Raw genomic sequence first — 17,966 nt, 5'->3', positions numbered from 1 at the left:
CAGCAAAGCGGTCAGATCCTTGGTCGGATCGCATTGTGTCTGACAGCATATGGCTCTATGAGAAGAATGTGAGCTTGGAGACGAAGAATTGGATGATGGGAGAAATGGCAGGAAAACAAGATACCTCGGGTTGATGTCCGCGGACTGGCTCCGTCATTGGACGATATACACACACAACGGATTGGTGGCTGATTCGCGGAACCACCCCTTTACTTTTCTTTACGTTTTGATGTGCAGGCGACTTCCTATAGGCATATATCGAGAACAGGATCCCGGACACACGGCCTACTTTAATGGGAACGATATGAAGGAAGCAGAACCTCGCAAGATGTGATATTTCAGATATGTTCAGTGAGACAGCCACTTGCGTACGACAAAAAGCTGATGAGGAGCTTCTTGATAGGTATGTTGGATGATCTCACAGCTTCAGGTACACGCACTGGAGTAAGAATGAGCGGCAAAAGAGAGAGCAGCCCCGAGATGAATAATGGACATGTCTGGCTTACTTATGATCACCAAGCCACAGTAAGGCCTGACATGAAAGTCATTTACATATACGTAAAGTCAGGCAGGTATGTATAGATCGGCGGTAGGGATAGAGTTTGATTGAGACGGGATGTCGCTACTAGACCCAAGATCTATCCAAGACCGTATTCCGGTGCCTCTCATTGGCCGGAACTGGGTCTAAGCATCGACGCAGCGTGCCGGCATCTGAGCGACGAGCCCCCTTCTGCTCTCCCATCTCTCCACAGACTCTCCTCCCTCACTGTCACATCTCAGCGGCCACGTTCTTTTTCTTGCTTGCTAGCCCTTACGCGGAGTGTATCTTGTATTTTCCAGAAGGATTCTAGATCCGATACCTACTGCAAGCACCCGAAGTAAGATCCACTATACATCTTACCCGGTCGTAATGACGGAGAGAATCAGACGAGCCCATCACAAGTCGAGACTCGGCTGCAGGCGCTGCAAGACGCGGCGAATCAAGGTGAGCTCTGAACGAGGCGGCCCGACCCTACGGCGAACGTGGACCACCATGTTCCGCGACCTACGACCTACGACCCCGTCCCGGGTGCGGGAGGTATTACGGGACATGGTTCTCACTTGATACTGCATACCTTACCTTCTTCCATGCCTACCTACCTTATACGCAAGTACAAGTACTGACCATACACAAAAGTGCGATGAGGTCCAGCCCGCCTGTGGAGGCTGCACAAAGGCAAACCTACGGTGTGATTTTATCGATTTGCAATCCCGCTTCAGTCTGAAACCCACTTCTTGTCCGCCAGCGCCACCATTCATACTATCGTCATCATCGTCCTCGTCTGCGTCGTCCTCGTCCACAGCATTATCAGTAACGTTCCTGACCCTCATACGGCCCAGCAGCCCCCCGGTACTAGTAGACACCATGACCGACGGCCTCAAGGCGCGCTTCTTCCGTCATTACCTGGATATGACGGCCGCGTACCCCTCGACTGACCAACAGAGCTGGTCGAGTTGGATTACGGACCTCGCCGTGACGGATAGTACTCTCATGGACGCTGTTATCGGGTTTGCGGCGTTTCACCTCCGAAGGTCCTCGGCGTCGGATGACAGCAGCGGCAACGGTAGTAACACTTACGCAGTAGCCGTGTCGGAGGCCTCGCATGCGTATATGGCGAGGGCTATAGAGGCGCATTCGAGACTGATTGTGCGCGAGGGTATCAACGCGCAGAATGCCCCTGTTGTTATGGCGACGTGTACCATTATCATGTTCCACACCAGCGCGAACCAGTCGTTTCTTGACAGCAGCGGCGGCGGACCGGGAGCGGAGACGGGATATCGAGTCCCGCATCACTGGTTTACGCCATTTCGCAACGTCAATGCGCTGTTAAAGGTCGCTCTGCCCGGGATCCGTAATAGCAGGATAGGTCACCTCTATAAACCGGAACGACAGACCTCGTCGCAGCAAAACGAAACATTGGGGCCAGCAAGGCCAGGAACGTTCGACTTCCTGCTAGAAGACCTCAACGAAGACGAGACGGATCCAGAGACGGCGAAAGCGTATCGTATCGCCGTCGACAGCCTCGATAAGATCCAGGGGTCGGCTCTGCAGCGTGATCTCCTGCGGTTCCCGGCGCATGTCCCGCCGCGGCTTGTCGAGTTACTAGAGGCGGAGGATCCGAGGACGTTGGCTATCGTGGGGTACTTTTTTATGCTGTTGAGGAGGGCGACTCATCTGTGGTGGGCGCAGGGTGCGGCGGAGAAGGAGTTTGATGGGGTGATGGGGGTCTTGCCGAGGGAGTGGTGGCCGAAGATGGCGTGGGCTATTGAGGAGTTTAAGTGGACTGAGGGTTGAGAAGTTAGCAATTGGTTTCCTGTCTTTTATAGAGACTCTATGAATAAGGTGATGGGGAAAGTGGTATTGTCTCTGCTTCCACATAAGCTAGGGTGGTTAGCCTTTTTACTCGAGCCTATATTCAGGATCGTCACAAGGTTGCTGCCAATCTTTGCTAGACTCATGTAAGTACAACCTCACAGCATTCCTTTAGAGATGATTCTAACCGCTTGCAGGAGCAGAAGTAGTGGTGAAGGAGTTATATTAATGGGACAGTAAGCGATCTAACTCTCATGTGAGTGGAATCTAGCACCTTCCACTCCCATAGCTCTGTCCCTCTCGAGAACCTCACTACCGTATCAGAACAGCAACTCATAATGCCAAGTAGCTTCTCTCACCAGAAACACCGGCAATGAGAAACCCCAACTAAAGAGAAGGGGAATCCTCAACCCACGCAACACCACCAACAACACCCTCATAAATCCTTCCATTCGCACCAAGCTGGATATGCGACGGCCCAGGATTAAACACACCACCAGCACCAACCCTCTTGCGCCAAATTTCCTGGCCAGAGGCATAATCAAATGCCGCAATGTACCACACATACTCCCCGCCCACAGCGAGCTCCCGGACCTGCGTGTACGCGTACAAGATTCCGTTGCTCGTCGACAGCGTCACCATGGTCGCCACAATAGGCAAATCCCACACCAGCTCGCAGCTCTCGTCCGCATTAACCCGCACGCGGGCCACGCCGGGAGCAACCTGCGTGAGGTTGTTATAGCTGCCGTTGACATCATCTTCGCTGACATCGAGGAAGGAGGGGGAGTTGTAGCAGTTGGGGATCATGGCGCTGTACGTCGTGCCGTCAAAGTGCGTTGTCAGAGATGCCTCGTTGAGGCTCGCGCCGGGCTCGAAGAGCGGGACGGAGCAGACGAAGCTCGATTCTTGTCCTTCGGTCATAGCGGACGCCTGGCGGTAGACGTTGAGGTTGATTTGCGAGTCGGCGTTGTCTGTGATGGCGACGTATTTCTGTCCGAGGAGGCTCGGCGTCGCGCCGGAGCCGCGGGAGAGGCCGCCTGGCTTGATGCCGCTGCCGGCGAGGTACGTCTCGTTCCAGGCCGCTACCACGCCGCCTCCTTTGGCGGTATCCGCTTGGAAGGCGTAAAAGTGGCCACGGGCGTCGGCGTGGTCTTCGGAGCCGGCGGGGCCCGTGACGACGTAGATATTCTTCCCGTTGACGGCCATACCGTTCTCGACGATTTGGTTTCGCAGGGACGTGCTGAAGATTGTACCGTCGGGCTGGACGTAGCCTACGGTGGTGGTATTTGTCCCCTCAAGCCCGACGAGGGGCGCGGGCGTGGCCACGAACCAGAGGTTCTCGTCGTCCGTGTACCCCGCCATGGCAATTATGGATCCAGACGGGAGACGGGACGAGACGTCGACCTCGCGGACCTGGGTGAAGGTCGTTGAGGCGCCGGTGCCGAGGCGCTGGATCTCCATGATGAAGCCTTCGAGGGTGGACATGACGACGTGGTTGTCGATGACTTGCCAGTAATTCGAGATGGCTGTGCGTCCCTCGGGAGCGGTCCATTGCACCAGGATGTCCATGGTCTCTGGGTTCAGCGCCGCGAGGCAGAAGCCGATGGGCGCCTGAGCGGAGACGCATTCCATTGCGACGAGGAGGCTTGTGCTGTTCTCCCAGAACATGTAGCCTGTTTGCACGGCGGCCGAGAAGGCGACGGAGGAAATGCCGAGGGGGCCCATGTAGTCGTCGCTTCGGGTGTTGCCGCCGTCAATGTGGGCGTGGAGGGCGTCGGGGGAGAAGCGTTCCTTTGGGCGGAGGGGTTGAGAGGTGGCTGCGGTGCCGATGAAATCTGGAGCCGTGACGTTTTGGGAGTCTGCGATGGTGTCTGCTGAGGCCTTTGAAGCGAGGGAGGTGAGATGAGATGTTGCGGGTGTAGTGAGTGAGGGAGGAGTAAACTTACGACGAGCTGAGCCATGCAGGCCACCATGGCCGTGGTGAAGATGTTGACTTGCTTCATTCTGAGACTAGCGACCTCAAACTTCCGGGTTTGGGAGTTGAAAAGAGGTTAAGATGTGATTAGGAGAAACAGGACAGGGAGGAATCTTGAGTGAGTGACCGTTGTCCTTGGCTGTTGAGAAAAGAGGCATTTCATCGGCAGAGAGATGTAGTTTATTTATACAAATCGACAACGACATAGAGCCTCATCACTACTACGAGATGATCTGCCATGGTCTGCAGCATTGCCGTTCAAGCAAGCATCCAAGCACAGGCATATTGCGCCGCCTCCCCCTAGGATATTCGGATCCGAGTATTCCCACAAGTATCGTTGCATTATGGGGGCTTGTTCACAGCCAAGAAACCGCGGAACAGCCAATGAGGCAACTTCAAATACGACAACATGCCCATTTCAGGTATGCGCCGTCCATTCAACTGGATCATATACGCGGGTCTCTTTCCATTGCGCTGTATGCTGTTTGATGTTCGCTTGCAGTCCCGATTGGATGATCACTGGCAGTATCCGTCATTGTGTGTTGAAGTTGGATTGCATTCATTACCGGTTGTCCCGAATATTGTCTACATGCTCGGCGATGCGAGAACGAGGCCTTTAAATCGACCTCTTTTTTCCATCAACATAGCTTCATGCTTTGATGATCACCGTCGATGGCTTGGAGTATATGGACCTTCCAGCTTGGTACGGTGTAGTGTTCAATGTCTCTGGGACTTCATTCTCCCCAAAGCTCACGTAGTCAGTGGGTAGGCCATTGCGACTTTGAAGTATTCTTGACCTTCCTTCGCTTGGATCAGGCACGATACTGGTCTTCCTCGTGATGACTCTGCAGACGGATGCTCCGGCGGACTATCGTGGCGGTTCATAGCCATCCTACAGCTTGCCTAGGTTGATTCAATCTGAGAAACACGACCTTGTCCAGAAAATGAACCGTAGGCCGCCGGGACTGCCAGGGCTCAATAGGGGGAGCGATCCAGTAGACCCTCACCATCGCTACGATGGGAGTTGGCTCAGTCCAATGTAAGACAGTCCAATACGATGCGTCATTTCTCGGCTCCAGATAGAACGATATTAATTATGGCCAGGCGGTCTAGTAATCCAGCACATAGTAGCAAGGCGAGAAAGCATCTAAAAGAACATGAGATTGCTATGACATGCTGACACGGTGATGCAAAATGAAGGTCAGACAGAGTAAGCTCCCACATATTCAAGCAGGTATATATGGGAAGGTCTACGGCAAAGATCGATGACGAGATGTCCAGTCAAACGCAAAAAAAGCATCACAAGATGAACCGCTAGCCGAAAGACGGGTTCGAAAAAGTGAGGGCTTTACCCCGCCAACACCAATTTGACACATTACGCTTCTTCAATACATACATCAGACCTCCAGCGGCCCCTTTCCATCTCCAAACAACACATTATGCCACTTCTCATCTCCTTTTTGACATATTCCTTCCCAACCAATAAAGGAAAAATCCCCCGGCTTTTTCGAGCCGTCGTATACCCTAAGGCTCTTCTTTCCATTGACCTCTTCCTCCGCCGCCCAGTAGACCATCTCGTTTCCGCTGTCACTACGAGTGAGAAGTCTCGCTAGGGGCATCAACTTCCGGTTCGCATCGAGAGCCTGGACCACGAGATCGCGCAGGTGAGGGTAAAACCACGTCAGGCTCCACCAGTTCTCCAGCCGCCACTTCTTCAGCCCAAAGATGTAGGCGTTGTGATGTATGCCCACTGGCGCGGTACCAAAGAAGAAGTCGGTGTAGAGCGAGACGTTACCCCAGCTATACCCAGGCAGAGGCCGAGATGCGTCCCTTAATTCCTCTGGGATGTCCTGTACCCTCACCTCGCCCGGGACTCCAGCCTTTTCAGACTCCCTCTTGATGGCCTCGGCATCGTCAAGATTCACAAAGTACCCATCGTCTTCGGAGGAGCAGGTAGGCGGGATCGTGGCAAATTCATAATCCAGCCCGATTCCGAATTCAAATTTTTCGCCAGCCAGCGCCGCATTCGCGATCCTCCGCACCTCCTTCGGCATGCTCCCCAGATTCTCTTGAGAAACAAAGCCATTCCACGTTGAAGAGAGACCCCGGACCCAATGGCGATGAACTTCCTGGTCTCCAATAACCTCTGCAAAGAGTGCCTGGTCGCTCCAGAGCTGCCGCCCGCTAACGGCGGCTTTCTCAATCTTCTCTTTGCTCTTGCGCAGCGCGCCCCGTAATGATCCGATGGTTCCCATGATCATTCCACTATTGACGCAGCGCGGTCGGATCTTTTTGTACTTCCTCGCCGAGTCAAAGACGTAAGGAAGCACTTGGTCAGTCTTCTCGCCGTAAAAGTCTCGCGGTAGAGGCGAGTCTGGCCAGTAGTCGTACCTCGGATCGGATCCTGACTCCCAGTCAGGCTGGCAGTCCTTGGCCGTGGTGACGATGATATTTTGCGTCGGGGGACTAATGGGGAACCCGCTCTTCAGGCCACTTTCCTCCCATTCCTTCTGCACTCGGATGTTGGCTTTGCGATTCAGTTGATGGAAGCGCTCGATCAAGACGGATGGCGGAAGTTGAAACCAGATATCGTAGGCATCCACGAGGAGAATGAGGTCGTTCTCATTAACATCGTCCCCGTCATTCTTTTCGTAAAGCGCATCAATGACCGCCAGAAGCGACTCGAGCTTCGCAATGTGGGAACCGGCAAAGTGCCAGTCGGGCCTGTTGAACTCCCCGTCCCAATTTAGAAGTGTGGGCATGGGATAGCCTAGCGCCACGGCAGACATGACCGTCTTGCAGAGGTTGATGTTTGGTCCGTCGGCAGGCATGAAGAGTCGCAGTCGGCGTGAGCCCCCTTTGTCAACATGGGCTGAGCTCATGAGGTTTTCTAAGACTGATCCTGTGATTCTTCTTTCTGTGTTACTGCCATGGATGAAGTGTCTAAACTCTGCAGGAAACTATGAAGATCATGTTAGTAGTACCATAGGAGCGAAAGAGAACGGTGGGCTTTACAAAGTTCGTCAAGACAAAGCCAAAGACGCTCATGAAGATGATGACAGGTAGTATGAACTTCACAGTAGCAGCACAATATTGACCTGACCTTGCAGCCGGGCTTTGACGGCGGTGTTGAGCTTCGCCATCCCACATGCTGCTTTGCGTCTCAATCTTTGATTTCGACCACCGATGCCATGGAACCATACTTGGCGCCATTCCGGGTATCATCACGTTCGCAGAGAAAGACGATGATAGACGGGAGAGTCGCCTTGCCGCCTGCGGCGCGTTCTGGTTCTCAAATTAATGTCTGATTCAACGCGTCACTCTGCCAAGCATCACAATAAGAAATTAGAGCTGACGACGCCAGATTAGATGACAATCGGCCGGCATAGCTGCGTACTGCCGTTGCGGTGATGTGGATCGACGGGTCCGACGCGGGACCATAGTTCCCTATCAATTGCCGGGTTCATCCCACGTGGTGGTTTCGATTCGTCCGGACCGGGTTCCGGAAAACCCACCCATGCGTGCGTGTTTGGCTCTCCTAGCACTAACACGTGGATGCCGAGCAGCTCCTTCATTGATTCCTCTACATACGGAGTACTCAGCGACGATTTTAATCCCTTAATTGATGTCGGATAAGGCTGCGGCAGTCTTTCTTCTTTATACTTCTTTAGAGAGAAACCCCCATGTCTCGGTTCGCGGTTGCAGGATGTCGTGAACCTTAGAGATACCCCAAGGCCTCGCTTTCGCGATGGCGTCGAAAAGTAAGACCACGGCCCGGACCGCCTGGTCTTTTGACGAATTTCGGACATTTTTGGCTTTTGCCTTGATAGGTGAGTTTACTCTTTAATTGATGACGGGCAGAAAGCACTTTACTGCAACCACAATGGGGCATGAACTCACACGAACCGCAGGCTTAGCCAACACAATCCTACCGTCCCTCATCCATGCCTCAAACTACCTCATTATCCCGTACCCGCACCACATCGTCATTCTCATCGAAGTCGCGCCGGTCCTCCTCACTAAGCTAACCCTCCCGTTCATCATTCACCGCATACCATGCCGAATCCGACCACTCCTTGTCGCGGCGGTATGGGTTGTTCTCAAGCGAATTGCAGATGACACGCCGCCGAACGTGCCTCCGCCAGTACGCATTGCGACAACGGTGGTTGCATCTACTGCATCGGCAGTAATGGAGGTTTCCTGTCTCGGAATGATCGGGCAAGCCGGGCTTCCGGGACTAGCGGGGTGGGGCTTCGGCACCGGCGCGGGGGTACTCGAGAACGCCGTGTGGCCGTTCGTTCTGACGTACGGTGCCGGGAAACTTCTTCGCAGCGCCACGACGTATGTCTACTATGCTGTGGCTCTACTTGTGGTGTCTCACTTTGTCATACTGCCTCAACGAGTCTCGAAAAGGGGTACGAAGAGTGACGCGCGAGCGAAGCAACGTGAGGATGCCAGTGCTGAAGAAGGGCAATCCTTCTCGTGGCACGGCGGGATCGACGGTTCGAATCGCGACCGAAACAGGTTTGAGATGCTCCGCAATCTCATCCGCTCGGAGATGCTGCCTCTCTTTATGGCATCCGCAGCGATATCTTTCTCACAATACGGCCTCGCTAGGCCGCTCGATGGCACGATATTTGATACATTCGCCCATTTCTACGCGACATACAGCATGGCTCTGAAGCTAGGAGTCTGGATCGGACGGTCTTTGCTCAGGCTTCTCCCGGCGCGAAACTTCAAACTGCATCTGACGGCTCTATGCGTCTGGACGGTGGTTGCCTTCTTCAACGCCGTGTTCCTTGTCTCAACGCACCTCGCTTTTTTCTTGGTCTTCTTGATTGGTCTGGCGGCTGGATCTGTATATGTGAATGTTTTGGCAAGGCTGGTCGGAGAAGGGAGGGATACGGTTGTTCGGGAGGTCAGTCTAGGGTTTGTTACTGTTGGCGATGCGGGAGGTGCGCTCGTTGGTGGCGTAGTGGGTGCCTTGCTCGAGACGGCAATGTGTCGCTCGCTTGCCGATGGCAGACGGTGGTGCCGTAGAGACCGGTAGATAGGTATCTAAGTGGGTGACACAATAGTCCGATGATGAATCCATCATTGATAGCTTTCTCCCTTCCATCTTTACTACTATCCTTGTCATTATCTCAAGTGCCCAATTCTTCGAGTATATTACTCATAGAATACACTCCGAGAAGTAGAGAATGATACTATAGGTAGAGGTAGTGGTAAGGGGAGGAATAGAGCGAGGGACAGAGGGAGCGATAGAGTGAGTGATAGAGGTGGTGATAGAGGCAATAATAGAGGTAGTGATAGAAGTCATAAAAGAGGTAGGGACGAAGGTTGTTCTGAGCAATAGATTGTTCTGTTGTCTATTTAATTGCCTCGGTGATCGGCGTCATCTTGTTGGAGAACCCGTCTGTTAGCGGCTCTACCATATACTAGCAACCTTGGTCTCACCCTTGTGGAGCTCGAGTTGGCTGCGTTTGACATGATATGTGGTAAGAAGTGCAAATGCTGAGTCTGAACTTCACAAATATCCCCGGCCTCGTGGGCTCAACTTGAGCACATACGAACACCCACCTAGAGCTGGTCCAAGAGCTTCTCTGCCGCGTAATCGACATTCGTCCCAAAGTTATGCGCTTGGGTCTGGTAAAACTGGTTAGCAAGGATCTCAACCGTAAAGTCGACGAGCCATACCTGAAGACAAATAAGCCCATCCTCCAACACAACCTCCCCATATGTCGCATACGCCATCTTGTCCACAATTCGGAAGTGAATCTGCCCCTTCTCAGCAGCCTCATTAAACCCCTCCCTCAACATATCATCATCATCAAACTTTTGATACCTCATCTGAGACCTAAGCCCCTCAAAGTACATCCTCGTAAACAGACCAAAGTTCGCCTCCCAATCACTCCTCACCTCGCTCCCCTTCGTTGCCGCCGCGGCCTTCATCTTTTCAAAGTTCGTCTCAAAGTTGGGACATAGCGCAATATCAGGCCTCTCGAGCATATCCGCCAACGACATCCTGGTCTCCTCAATCTGCGGATCATAGTCCTGCCTCACGGCATTGCGCGCGGCGAAACTCATCACCGCAACGGACCCCGGGGCCGCCGGCGCAGCGTTGAGGGCGGCCAGGAGACCCTGAGTCTCAACGGCGGAGCTGATGTTGGTGCCCAGATTCCCCTCGGAGAAGACGATCGCTAGCACGCCACCCTCCTTGACGAGGACGCCGCAGTAGGAGACGCGCTCGCCCTTGGGGCGGTCGTCGAGGTCGATGGCGAGGGAGCGGGCGTGGCAGATTGAGTTGAGCTCGGACTTGCCGTCTTCGCCGTATCGTTCAGCGAAGGACTTGAGGTTGTAGATTGCCTCAGATACGTATCTGGTTTTGATTGTTAGAGACTTTGAATGCTCTTTCGCTGTTTCACGCATGAGCGTCTAGATCTTACTGTTCGATACAGCTTCCTAAGGACTCTTTGGCGTAACCGTCTTGGGCGTAAGGGTAAAGCGCGTTAGGGTTGATGTCCTTGAGCGTCCACTCGGCGCCGAGGACGTCAGAGAGCTGCTTCTGGAGGTCTTCTTTCTTGTTCTCCCAATCATCGCGGACTTGACGATGGTCAGTAACTGCGAGAATTTGATTTTGCGGCATTGTTACATACTGTTCTTCCGCAATGCGAGAGGGAGCTTTTCGGCAGGAGGCAAGCGAGACATGGCGATTGATCAGACAAGTATAGAAAGTGAAGTTCTCTTGAGATTGATGATGTCAAATTCATCTAACGTGAGTAGTAGTCTGAACACCAGCCTTTTATCCTTCTCATCCCATTATTTCCAACTCTTGAAGCCTAGCTTGAGTCATCCGAACAAGTGTCTCGCTTTCCCCCCTCAGTTGTGAGCCTCCTTTCTCAGCTCCTCCTCATGAAGGATGAAAACAGCCTCACTATTGGTTCTTGGCCCGCCAACGGCCACTAGTCGCGCTCAATCACAGGGTTTAAGTCGCGACTAAGTATTCAGCCTGACGAGGCTAAACAGAAACGGCCAACGGGTGTGGAGGATGTGGAGGATGTGGAGGTTATTCTTTGGCATCTGCCTAGCCTCGTCGCTTCTTCTCTCCTCATGTTGAATGTTGTGGATATGAGTGAATGAGGTTCGTCGAGTTTTGGTGGTGGCGCATCGCGCAACAGCTCAGGCAGTCATTCAGGGATTCACTGTTCAGGGGCGCTAGCTTACCTAAGTAACCCAACGTCGGTTAAGATGGTAAAGATGGTAAAGATGGGTTCACTGAGCAGTGAGGGGAATTGCGGGGTGACATGTCGATCAACGGGCGCCTCCATGAGTCCATTACCCATGAGACGAGTCTCGCATGTCGTAATTCGTAAGGGTGCAAAACATCGATAATCGATCGGCTTACCAAATGTCGCTCGGCACTGCAGCTACGCATCACTGCGGAGTTTTGAGTGCCACTATGAGGGCTGTGGCAGTGTACGGAGATGGTAAATTGGTAATCCAACGTAGGAGCGGCGGCACCTACTCGAAACCGGCGCCCGTCTCTTAATTAAAGTGTTGAACTATGTCTGCGGACCCGGGAGCTGCGGGCGCGGGCGGGAACATTTGTCGGGTGAGAAGGAGGCCGCCAACGCGCCGGAGAGATCATACATACACTAGAATGAGATGCAAAGGTAGTTGAACAAGCGTGACATCATCATCCCTGGTGTCCGTCCGTCTGTCTCCGACAATTCTTCTTCGGACCGGACCATTGGCCGTGACACCGTGGTACTATTGTTGTCTCCTTTCCCGGTCTTGGTGTTCCTTTTCTTTCTCTCACCGTCTGTATGAGTCTGACCGTAGATGAGTTGTCGAGAGTCGAGACTCTTATCGCAGGGATGTCGTGTTAACAAGACCGCTGCAACCCGGCACGTGCCTTGGTCATTGACACCTAACCTCACACACCCCTGAGAGGCTCAGATGTAGGTCCTAAACTCTGCTTGTTGTCACTTGGATTGATGGATCATTGATGGGTTGTGTGTGTTTGCGCGGCGTGCCGGCCGGCCGATGGAACCGCTGGGCTATGGCATGTTCACGCGGGTGGCCGCTTATGGGGACCCGCGCTGAACCATCAGCTCATCATCTGACCTGATGCGTCCCACCCATTGCAGATCCAGCCGTCGTGCCCCGGACCAGACTAACTGCACCGTTAAGTGGTAGCCTGGTTTAATTGCTGCACAGTAAAGGTAGGTAGGGATAGTTTGTTAGTAATTTCTGAACGAAGGCTCCGTACCGCCCGTAAGCTATGAGGTGTACAGATGCAGCGCTTGGTTTTCGCTTCTCTTTTCGGAGCTTACAGGAACGCACTTTACCCAACCAAGGTTTCCGCAACGTCGTATTCTCTCGAAACCCAGATCAACAAGTTACAACCCCCCCGACTACACCGTACACGTGCATTGTGTCATTTTCATTTTCATTTCTTCTTTTTCCATAAGTCCCATATGGCATGATTGACGTGGAAAAGGTACTCCGCCTCCCCCCTTGTTGCCTTTTTGCACGGCCTGGGATGAGTGTGACGCCACATGCCCAGCTGCATGCCACCGTCCTGCCGGGCACCTCTTGGCGCCCGATCTTGGCGGCGCCGGGGGGAGAGGCAGAAAGTGTGTTGAAGTGGCCAGGGTGGATTATCGACTGATGCGTCTAGTTGCATCGCGGCTCCACTCGTGCTGCTTGGGAAGGTGAATATCAACCACCGGATGACTCCCCTTATAACGACGGGAAAGAGGAAAGAGAGATCACTTGTTTCTCACTCATCATCATCATCATCATCCCATTCATCTGACACTCAGATTCAAACACCAAGAAACTGACTACCCAAAACATATTTACGCCTGGCATGACAACTCTGTAAGTGCCCCTCATACTCATAAATCTCACATCACATGTGTATCAGCGACTAACACACTCAGACCCCTCAAAGTAAAGGTTGCAATCCGTGACCACTGGACCAAGGAAGACAGCTACCTCCAGCAAGCCCTCAAGGCCCTCCGAGACGTCCTCGGCCTCGACGTAGACGTCACCCCGGACTGGCAGATCCTCCTCACCCAGCTTGACGCAGAGTACGCAGACAAGACCGACTTCGCGGCCGCCGTCGCCGGCACCGTCGAAGCATGGTGCCGCGCCGCGACGGAACTGCTCGAGGACGACAAGAATGAGGAGTGGACCGACACTCTGCTGGACAAGCTGAGACTGACCTGGTCGAGGTTGCGACTCTTTGTCGAAGTGAGTGGCCCCTATTGTCCTTTAACATGTTATTTTGTACTCTGTGATACTAACCCGCAAATAGGTCGCCAGCGATGAACAAGCCTCAACAGCCTGGTCCGACGACCGAGGCGGCTTCCTCATCACCCTCCCCAAACTCCAACTCATAACCCCCATGGACCTCCACCCCCTCTTCAAATCCGAGATCAAGGACTGCTTCGCCGACCACCACAAGCAACTGCCCCCCTACTCCGCCTCTCCGACAGAAGACTGGGCCGACCTGGAAATGGACGCCCGTCTGAACCGTCTTTCTGTTGGCGGAACAGGTCATCTCCGTCAGCGCGCCTCCATCAGCTCGACGGCATCGCGCGGACCGCAGGCAGACTTCATGCCCAAGGCGGACGCCCTCCCGCGCCCGGACGAGCTGTTGCAGAAGGCGCCGTACCACCTCATTGTGTACAGCCGCGGCGCGCACGAGATTGAGATCCAGGGCAGCCACAGCGCGACGCTCAAGTTTTTGGCGGATTATTTCAAGAAGTGGAGGAGGACGAATCATCAGATCAGCAGCAAGGTAAGAACCTCTCTCTTGAAAAAAAAAAAAAGTCTCTTCACAAAAGAATGAACCTCCAGTTGCTGACATTGAAAACAGCCTCCCGCCGTCGAGGTAAAGCTGCACCAGTGCGCCTTCGGCATGGGCGCGAGCATCGACCGTCTGGTGCTCGTCTCAGAGCACAAGTACGGCGGCGCCTTCATCCTTACGCCCACCATTATCCTCTCGCTCGTCGAGGGCGTGTTGGGGTATAAGCCCGTGTACTCGGACGCCCACTCGTGGACGTACCGGCGGGATACCGAGCTGAGAGCTTAAAGAGGCGTTCGTGGCGGGACCACGACGGAATCGGATCCCGGGAATTTGGGGTCATTGTACAGCATCGGATGGGAAATCACGGAACAGTAGGCCATGGAAGGCCCATGGTTGGAAAGGGGAGGATGAAATTTTTCACGATGCTCATGACCTCATAATGTTAAAGATCTAATAATGCGAGAGAACCTCATTACTCTTTATTTCATTACTTCGTTTGCTTCCCCGTGATCATAAACGTGGTGCTGTGAATCCGGCTTTCACTTGGCCGTAACCTTCCGTCCACTCGCTCGCGACTTCAGACGACAAGCAACCGTACCTGAGTATCCTGCTTGAACCATCTGATATCCACGACCGTGCCGGGCCGTCAGCAGACCAACCTCCAAGCAGCCGGACTCCGAAACTCCGCCCCAGAAAAGGGTTCGGCGTCGTGACGTGAACAAGCCAGTGAGTGCTTCCGCTGTAAATGGAAAGGTTTGTCACGAACCAGCAGTCAAATAGCTGAACGGACATGTGGGATAGGAAATCGGATTCAACCACCAAGTGACCATGTCCATTCAGCCTTTTGTCTGCGGGCCCGTAGCAAACTTCTTCTTTCACAGCGGAAGCTTTCCAGATTTGATCACTGTCGATTCGTGGCCTTCTCGAATACTGCCGGGCCAAGCTGCCCCCCGCAGCCCCGGTCCCAGTCCGTCCAATGTTCAACGGGAACACGGTCCCACACCACCCGGGAGCGTCCGGCGCACTGATCCCCACCTCCATCCCGGGGCCCGAAAGAACCGGCCCCGGTCACCCCTCTTCGGAGTTCGGGCCTGGACATTGAAAATGGGTAGTGGCGGGGCCGGACTTATCTCCCCCGATTGGCAATCGAGGTACGCTTGTATGGTCTGATAAATTCAAGGTTCCGTCAGCCACATCTGTGCGAGCTACTGCGGCCTTTTTTCTATTCTTTCTATGCAATTTATGCGTTCTGTTTGGTTCTGCCGGCCTTTTCCATCTTCGTCTGAATAAGTACCTGTGGCATTGTGTCCATTACAGTCGCCGTGGCTATATGTTGGTATAACTGTATTCAACTGGACCACATTCTCAGTCCAGATCTGAGGGAGAGGGAATAAGTCCAACCAAGTCTCAGCCTCGATTCCCGCCCTTTTCATATCGAATCCCTTTACGCCCCTGCACACGTTGCATCCCAGGATTTCCAAAGACACAAGACCACAAACCATGCCCTTCAACGCGGAAGCATACGACCTCAAATGCCGCCAAATGTCCGACGAAGCCCTCATAGCCCGACGATCCCACTACGTCCGCCAACTCGCGAGCAGCTCGACAGCAACAGCGCTCCACACTGCAGCGGGCGCAGTCACTGCGGGTCTAAGCTGGCTCATGGTCCCCTACGATGCGGCGCGCATCCGCAACGCGCGCAGAAAACGGCGGATACTGGAGAGGCATGCCGTCGAGAGGGGCCTGGCGGTGAAGACGAAGAGGGGGGACGTGTTGGTCCCGATGGCGTTGGGGGTGACGTTTGGCGCGGTCGCGATCGAAGGGGCCGAGCTGTGTGCTGATGTGCTTGTGGGAAGCACCGGCGGGTCGTCTTCGAGCGCGGCGGCAGCGACGGCGGCGCATGGTGTTGTGAAGGGGGTTGCTCATGTTGGGCTTGATGCTGGTGTTGCAGCGGCTGAGCATGCGCAGGCCAAGAGAGGAAAGATGAAAGTTGATGAGAAATTGATGGGGGAAGGTGAACGAGGTGGTTCGATGAGTGAGGAATCGGAAAAGAAATGAGAGCTTCGGTGTCGAGACGAACGCGTGGCGACGTTGGTCTTTGGGTTGACGACGTCGCTCATTTCGCCCCAGTCGGTTCGAAGTAGAACCTCTGCTGAAGGGCGTGACATGCCCGAAGGATAGTCATGATTCGATTGAAAAACTTCAATCATAAGAGTTGAGTGGAGTGATGAAAACCCGCGATACTGTTTAGAGGCGTCTTCTGAATCTGACGTGAGGTGTTAGTGAGATCTCAAAGATAAGTGAGGTGAAACATAAGATTGCTTACCGGCAGCACCAAAGTAGACCGCACATAGCGGGTACCAGGACAACCAAGAGACCAGCGCTCCAGTATCGCGTGCTCAGGCGATGAAGCTCCTTCAGCCTGCGCTCGTTCTCCTCCTCCTCCTCGTCGATGATGGCCCACTCATTGTCCTTGCTCCAGTAAATGTCAAACTTGCCCTGTCGGATTGAGCCGTGCTTGATGTGGACCGACTGCATGGCTTGGTGGTGTGTATAATGCCTTTAGGCGGTGTTGTTGATGTTGCTGTTGATGATGATGTGAGGAGCCTTCAAGGAAGCTCCAGAGGTTGGGAGGGTAAACAATTCCGAGTTGGATATTTGCTAATCAGCAGGTGAGAAAGATGAGGAAAGACCCATCTCCTTTGTATGAAAACAAAATTCTCGCCCTCGAGTCACTTATCAAAAAGGGACGCCTCAGGACTCCGTAGATAGGCCTTTGACCCTTGATAGGGAGGCGCGTAGGGCAGAAAATGCGTGGCGCCGCAGAGATGGCGAAACCAATTCGAGATCGGCTCGGGTTATTTCCAGTTTTTATTATGGGGCCCGCTCACACCGTTCTGGACCACAAGCTGCCTCCTTGAGTCCTTTGACCCTCCTTTGCCGCTCTGATGGGCCCCTCCCAAGCGTAAAACAAACAGGTGTGTGGAATCGGTGGGTATTCCGAAGGCGCAGGGAGCGGCTTGCGTCAATTTTCGGCGGCCCGATAATAAAATGATTGACAAGATTTCAAGATGGCGCGAGCCGCGAACCAGATGCCAGGGCTGAGGCATGCGGACCTATTCTTGACAAGTTTTTTTTTCCTCTACCCGTCCTTAGCCAAGCTAACATATGCGCGAGGTCCCCTGCTTTCCGGTCTTGGATAGCTTTACTGGTATAGCTTACGGCAGCTCCTTCACCGTGACTTATCTTCATTACCTTATAAAGCAGGTAGCTTCGGGCATGGATCCATTCTTCGTTGTCCATTTGTTGGGAGGAAACATTTTCTCTCTCGGGACGCGCGCCACAACAACCATTGCGTGAGCCGCCTTGCTTTTTTGCGCATTCGATCAAAATAGCTCTGACATTGCGCATTTCTTCGCACTGAGGCGGTGTCTCCAGTCCAGTCATCCGCTTTTACGCGGAAGTGAGTAATTTGAGTGACGGACGAGTGTCATGCCACTGCTTAGCTAAGGGGGGAATATCTGAAATGATTCGAGAATGTTATCCAAGCGGAAACAGAAAACCAAACCAGGCTGAGTTTCACGGCCGGGCACATGTCAAGCCCAAGCAATTTGATTTGAACATTTTACTTTTTTACATACGGATACCTTACGGATAGACATGGGTCCCGACATGAAATGATGGGTCCCGTTGGGCATGCGTGTTTTTTGCTGGCATAGTCGTTTCCCAGCCGATTTCATCAGGGTCCCCATTTCATCGACAGGGGCAAGGCCGCAGCCGGGCAGCTTGCAGGCGAAAAAAAAAGAGAACAGACCCAC

General features: G+C 53.5%; 8 protein-coding genes across 8 annotated transcripts; 4 read left to right on the top strand and 4 right to left on the bottom strand.

The window, feature by feature from the left end:
* The first annotated feature begins 622 nt into the window (after nucleotides 1–622).
* Nucleotides 623–2,466, top strand: BDZ83DRAFT_327737 (uncharacterized protein). The gene is made up of 3 exons (XM_060502398.1): nucleotides 623–985; nucleotides 1,178–1,227; nucleotides 1,384–2,466. Exons 1-3 carry the CDS (start codon nucleotides 911–913, stop codon nucleotides 2,333–2,335), a joined length of 1,077 nt encoding a protein of 358 aa, XP_060364836.1. The 5' UTR covers nucleotides 623–910; the 3' UTR covers nucleotides 2,336–2,466.
* Nucleotides 2,467–2,740: 274 nt separating this feature from the next.
* BDZ83DRAFT_578051 (uncharacterized protein) lies at nucleotides 2,741–4,264 on the bottom strand (the record flags this gene model as incomplete). Its single annotated transcript, XM_060505081.1, has 1 exon — nucleotides 2,741–4,264. A coding segment is annotated over one exon (1,524 nt), but the record flags the coding sequence as incomplete, so codon positions are not given.
* Nucleotides 4,265–5,658: 1,394 nt separating this feature from the next.
* On the bottom strand, nucleotides 5,659–7,366 carry BDZ83DRAFT_621897 (uncharacterized protein). Its single transcript, XM_060508295.1, has one exon. The coding sequence runs from the start codon at nucleotides 7,208–7,210 to the stop codon at nucleotides 5,726–5,728; it is 1,485 nt and encodes a 494-aa protein (XP_060364834.1). The 5' UTR covers nucleotides 7,211–7,366; the 3' UTR covers nucleotides 5,659–5,725.
* A 710-nt stretch (nucleotides 7,367–8,076) lies between these two features.
* BDZ83DRAFT_577919 (batten's disease protein Cln3) lies at nucleotides 8,077–9,378 on the top strand (the record flags this gene model as incomplete). Its single annotated transcript, XM_060505074.1, has 2 exons — nucleotides 8,077–8,158; nucleotides 8,240–9,378. 2 exons carry the CDS (start codon nucleotides 8,077–8,079, stop codon nucleotides 9,376–9,378), a joined length of 1,221 nt encoding a protein of 406 aa, XP_060364833.1.
* A 530-nt stretch (nucleotides 9,379–9,908) lies between these two features.
* BDZ83DRAFT_577858 (uncharacterized protein) lies at nucleotides 9,909–11,036 on the bottom strand (the record flags this gene model as incomplete). The annotated part of the gene is made up of 4 exons (XM_060505065.1): nucleotides 9,909–9,974; nucleotides 10,026–10,707; nucleotides 10,775–10,931; nucleotides 10,985–11,036. 4 exons carry the CDS (start codon nucleotides 11,034–11,036, stop codon nucleotides 9,909–9,911), a joined length of 957 nt encoding a protein of 318 aa, XP_060364832.1.
* Nucleotides 11,037–13,203: 2,167 nt separating this feature from the next.
* Nucleotides 13,204–14,433, top strand: BDZ83DRAFT_752352 (uncharacterized protein; the record flags this gene model as incomplete). Its single annotated transcript, XM_060514188.1, has 4 exons — nucleotides 13,204–13,214; nucleotides 13,277–13,589; nucleotides 13,654–14,139; nucleotides 14,218–14,433. The coding sequence occupies 4 exons, from the start codon at nucleotides 13,204–13,206 to the stop codon at nucleotides 14,431–14,433; spliced, it is 1,026 nt and encodes a 341-aa protein (XP_060364831.1).
* Nucleotides 14,434–15,648: 1,215 nt separating this feature from the next.
* BDZ83DRAFT_752351 (uncharacterized protein) lies at nucleotides 15,649–16,206 on the top strand (the record flags this gene model as incomplete). Its single annotated transcript, XM_060514187.1, has 1 exon — nucleotides 15,649–16,206. The coding sequence occupies one exon, from the start codon at nucleotides 15,649–15,651 to the stop codon at nucleotides 16,204–16,206; it is 558 nt and encodes a 185-aa protein (XP_060364830.1).
* A 189-nt stretch (nucleotides 16,207–16,395) lies between these two features.
* On the bottom strand, nucleotides 16,396–16,686 carry BDZ83DRAFT_752350 (uncharacterized protein; the record flags this gene model as incomplete). The annotated part of the gene is made up of 2 exons (XM_060514186.1): nucleotides 16,396–16,414; nucleotides 16,475–16,686. The coding sequence occupies 2 exons, from the start codon at nucleotides 16,684–16,686 to the stop codon at nucleotides 16,396–16,398; spliced, it is 231 nt and encodes a 76-aa protein (XP_060364829.1).
* Nucleotides 16,687–17,966: the final 1,280 nt, after the last annotated feature.

The sequence above is a fragment of the Colletotrichum acutatum genome (genome assembly GCF_030867785.1).
Source record: "Colletotrichum acutatum strain CBS 112980 chromosome Unknown BDZ83scaffold_48, whole genome shotgun sequence".
NCBI classification, from domain to species: Eukaryota; Fungi; Ascomycota; class Sordariomycetes; order Glomerellales; family Glomerellaceae; genus Colletotrichum; species Colletotrichum acutatum.
This window is presented reverse-complemented; position numbering and strand designations above follow the sequence as displayed.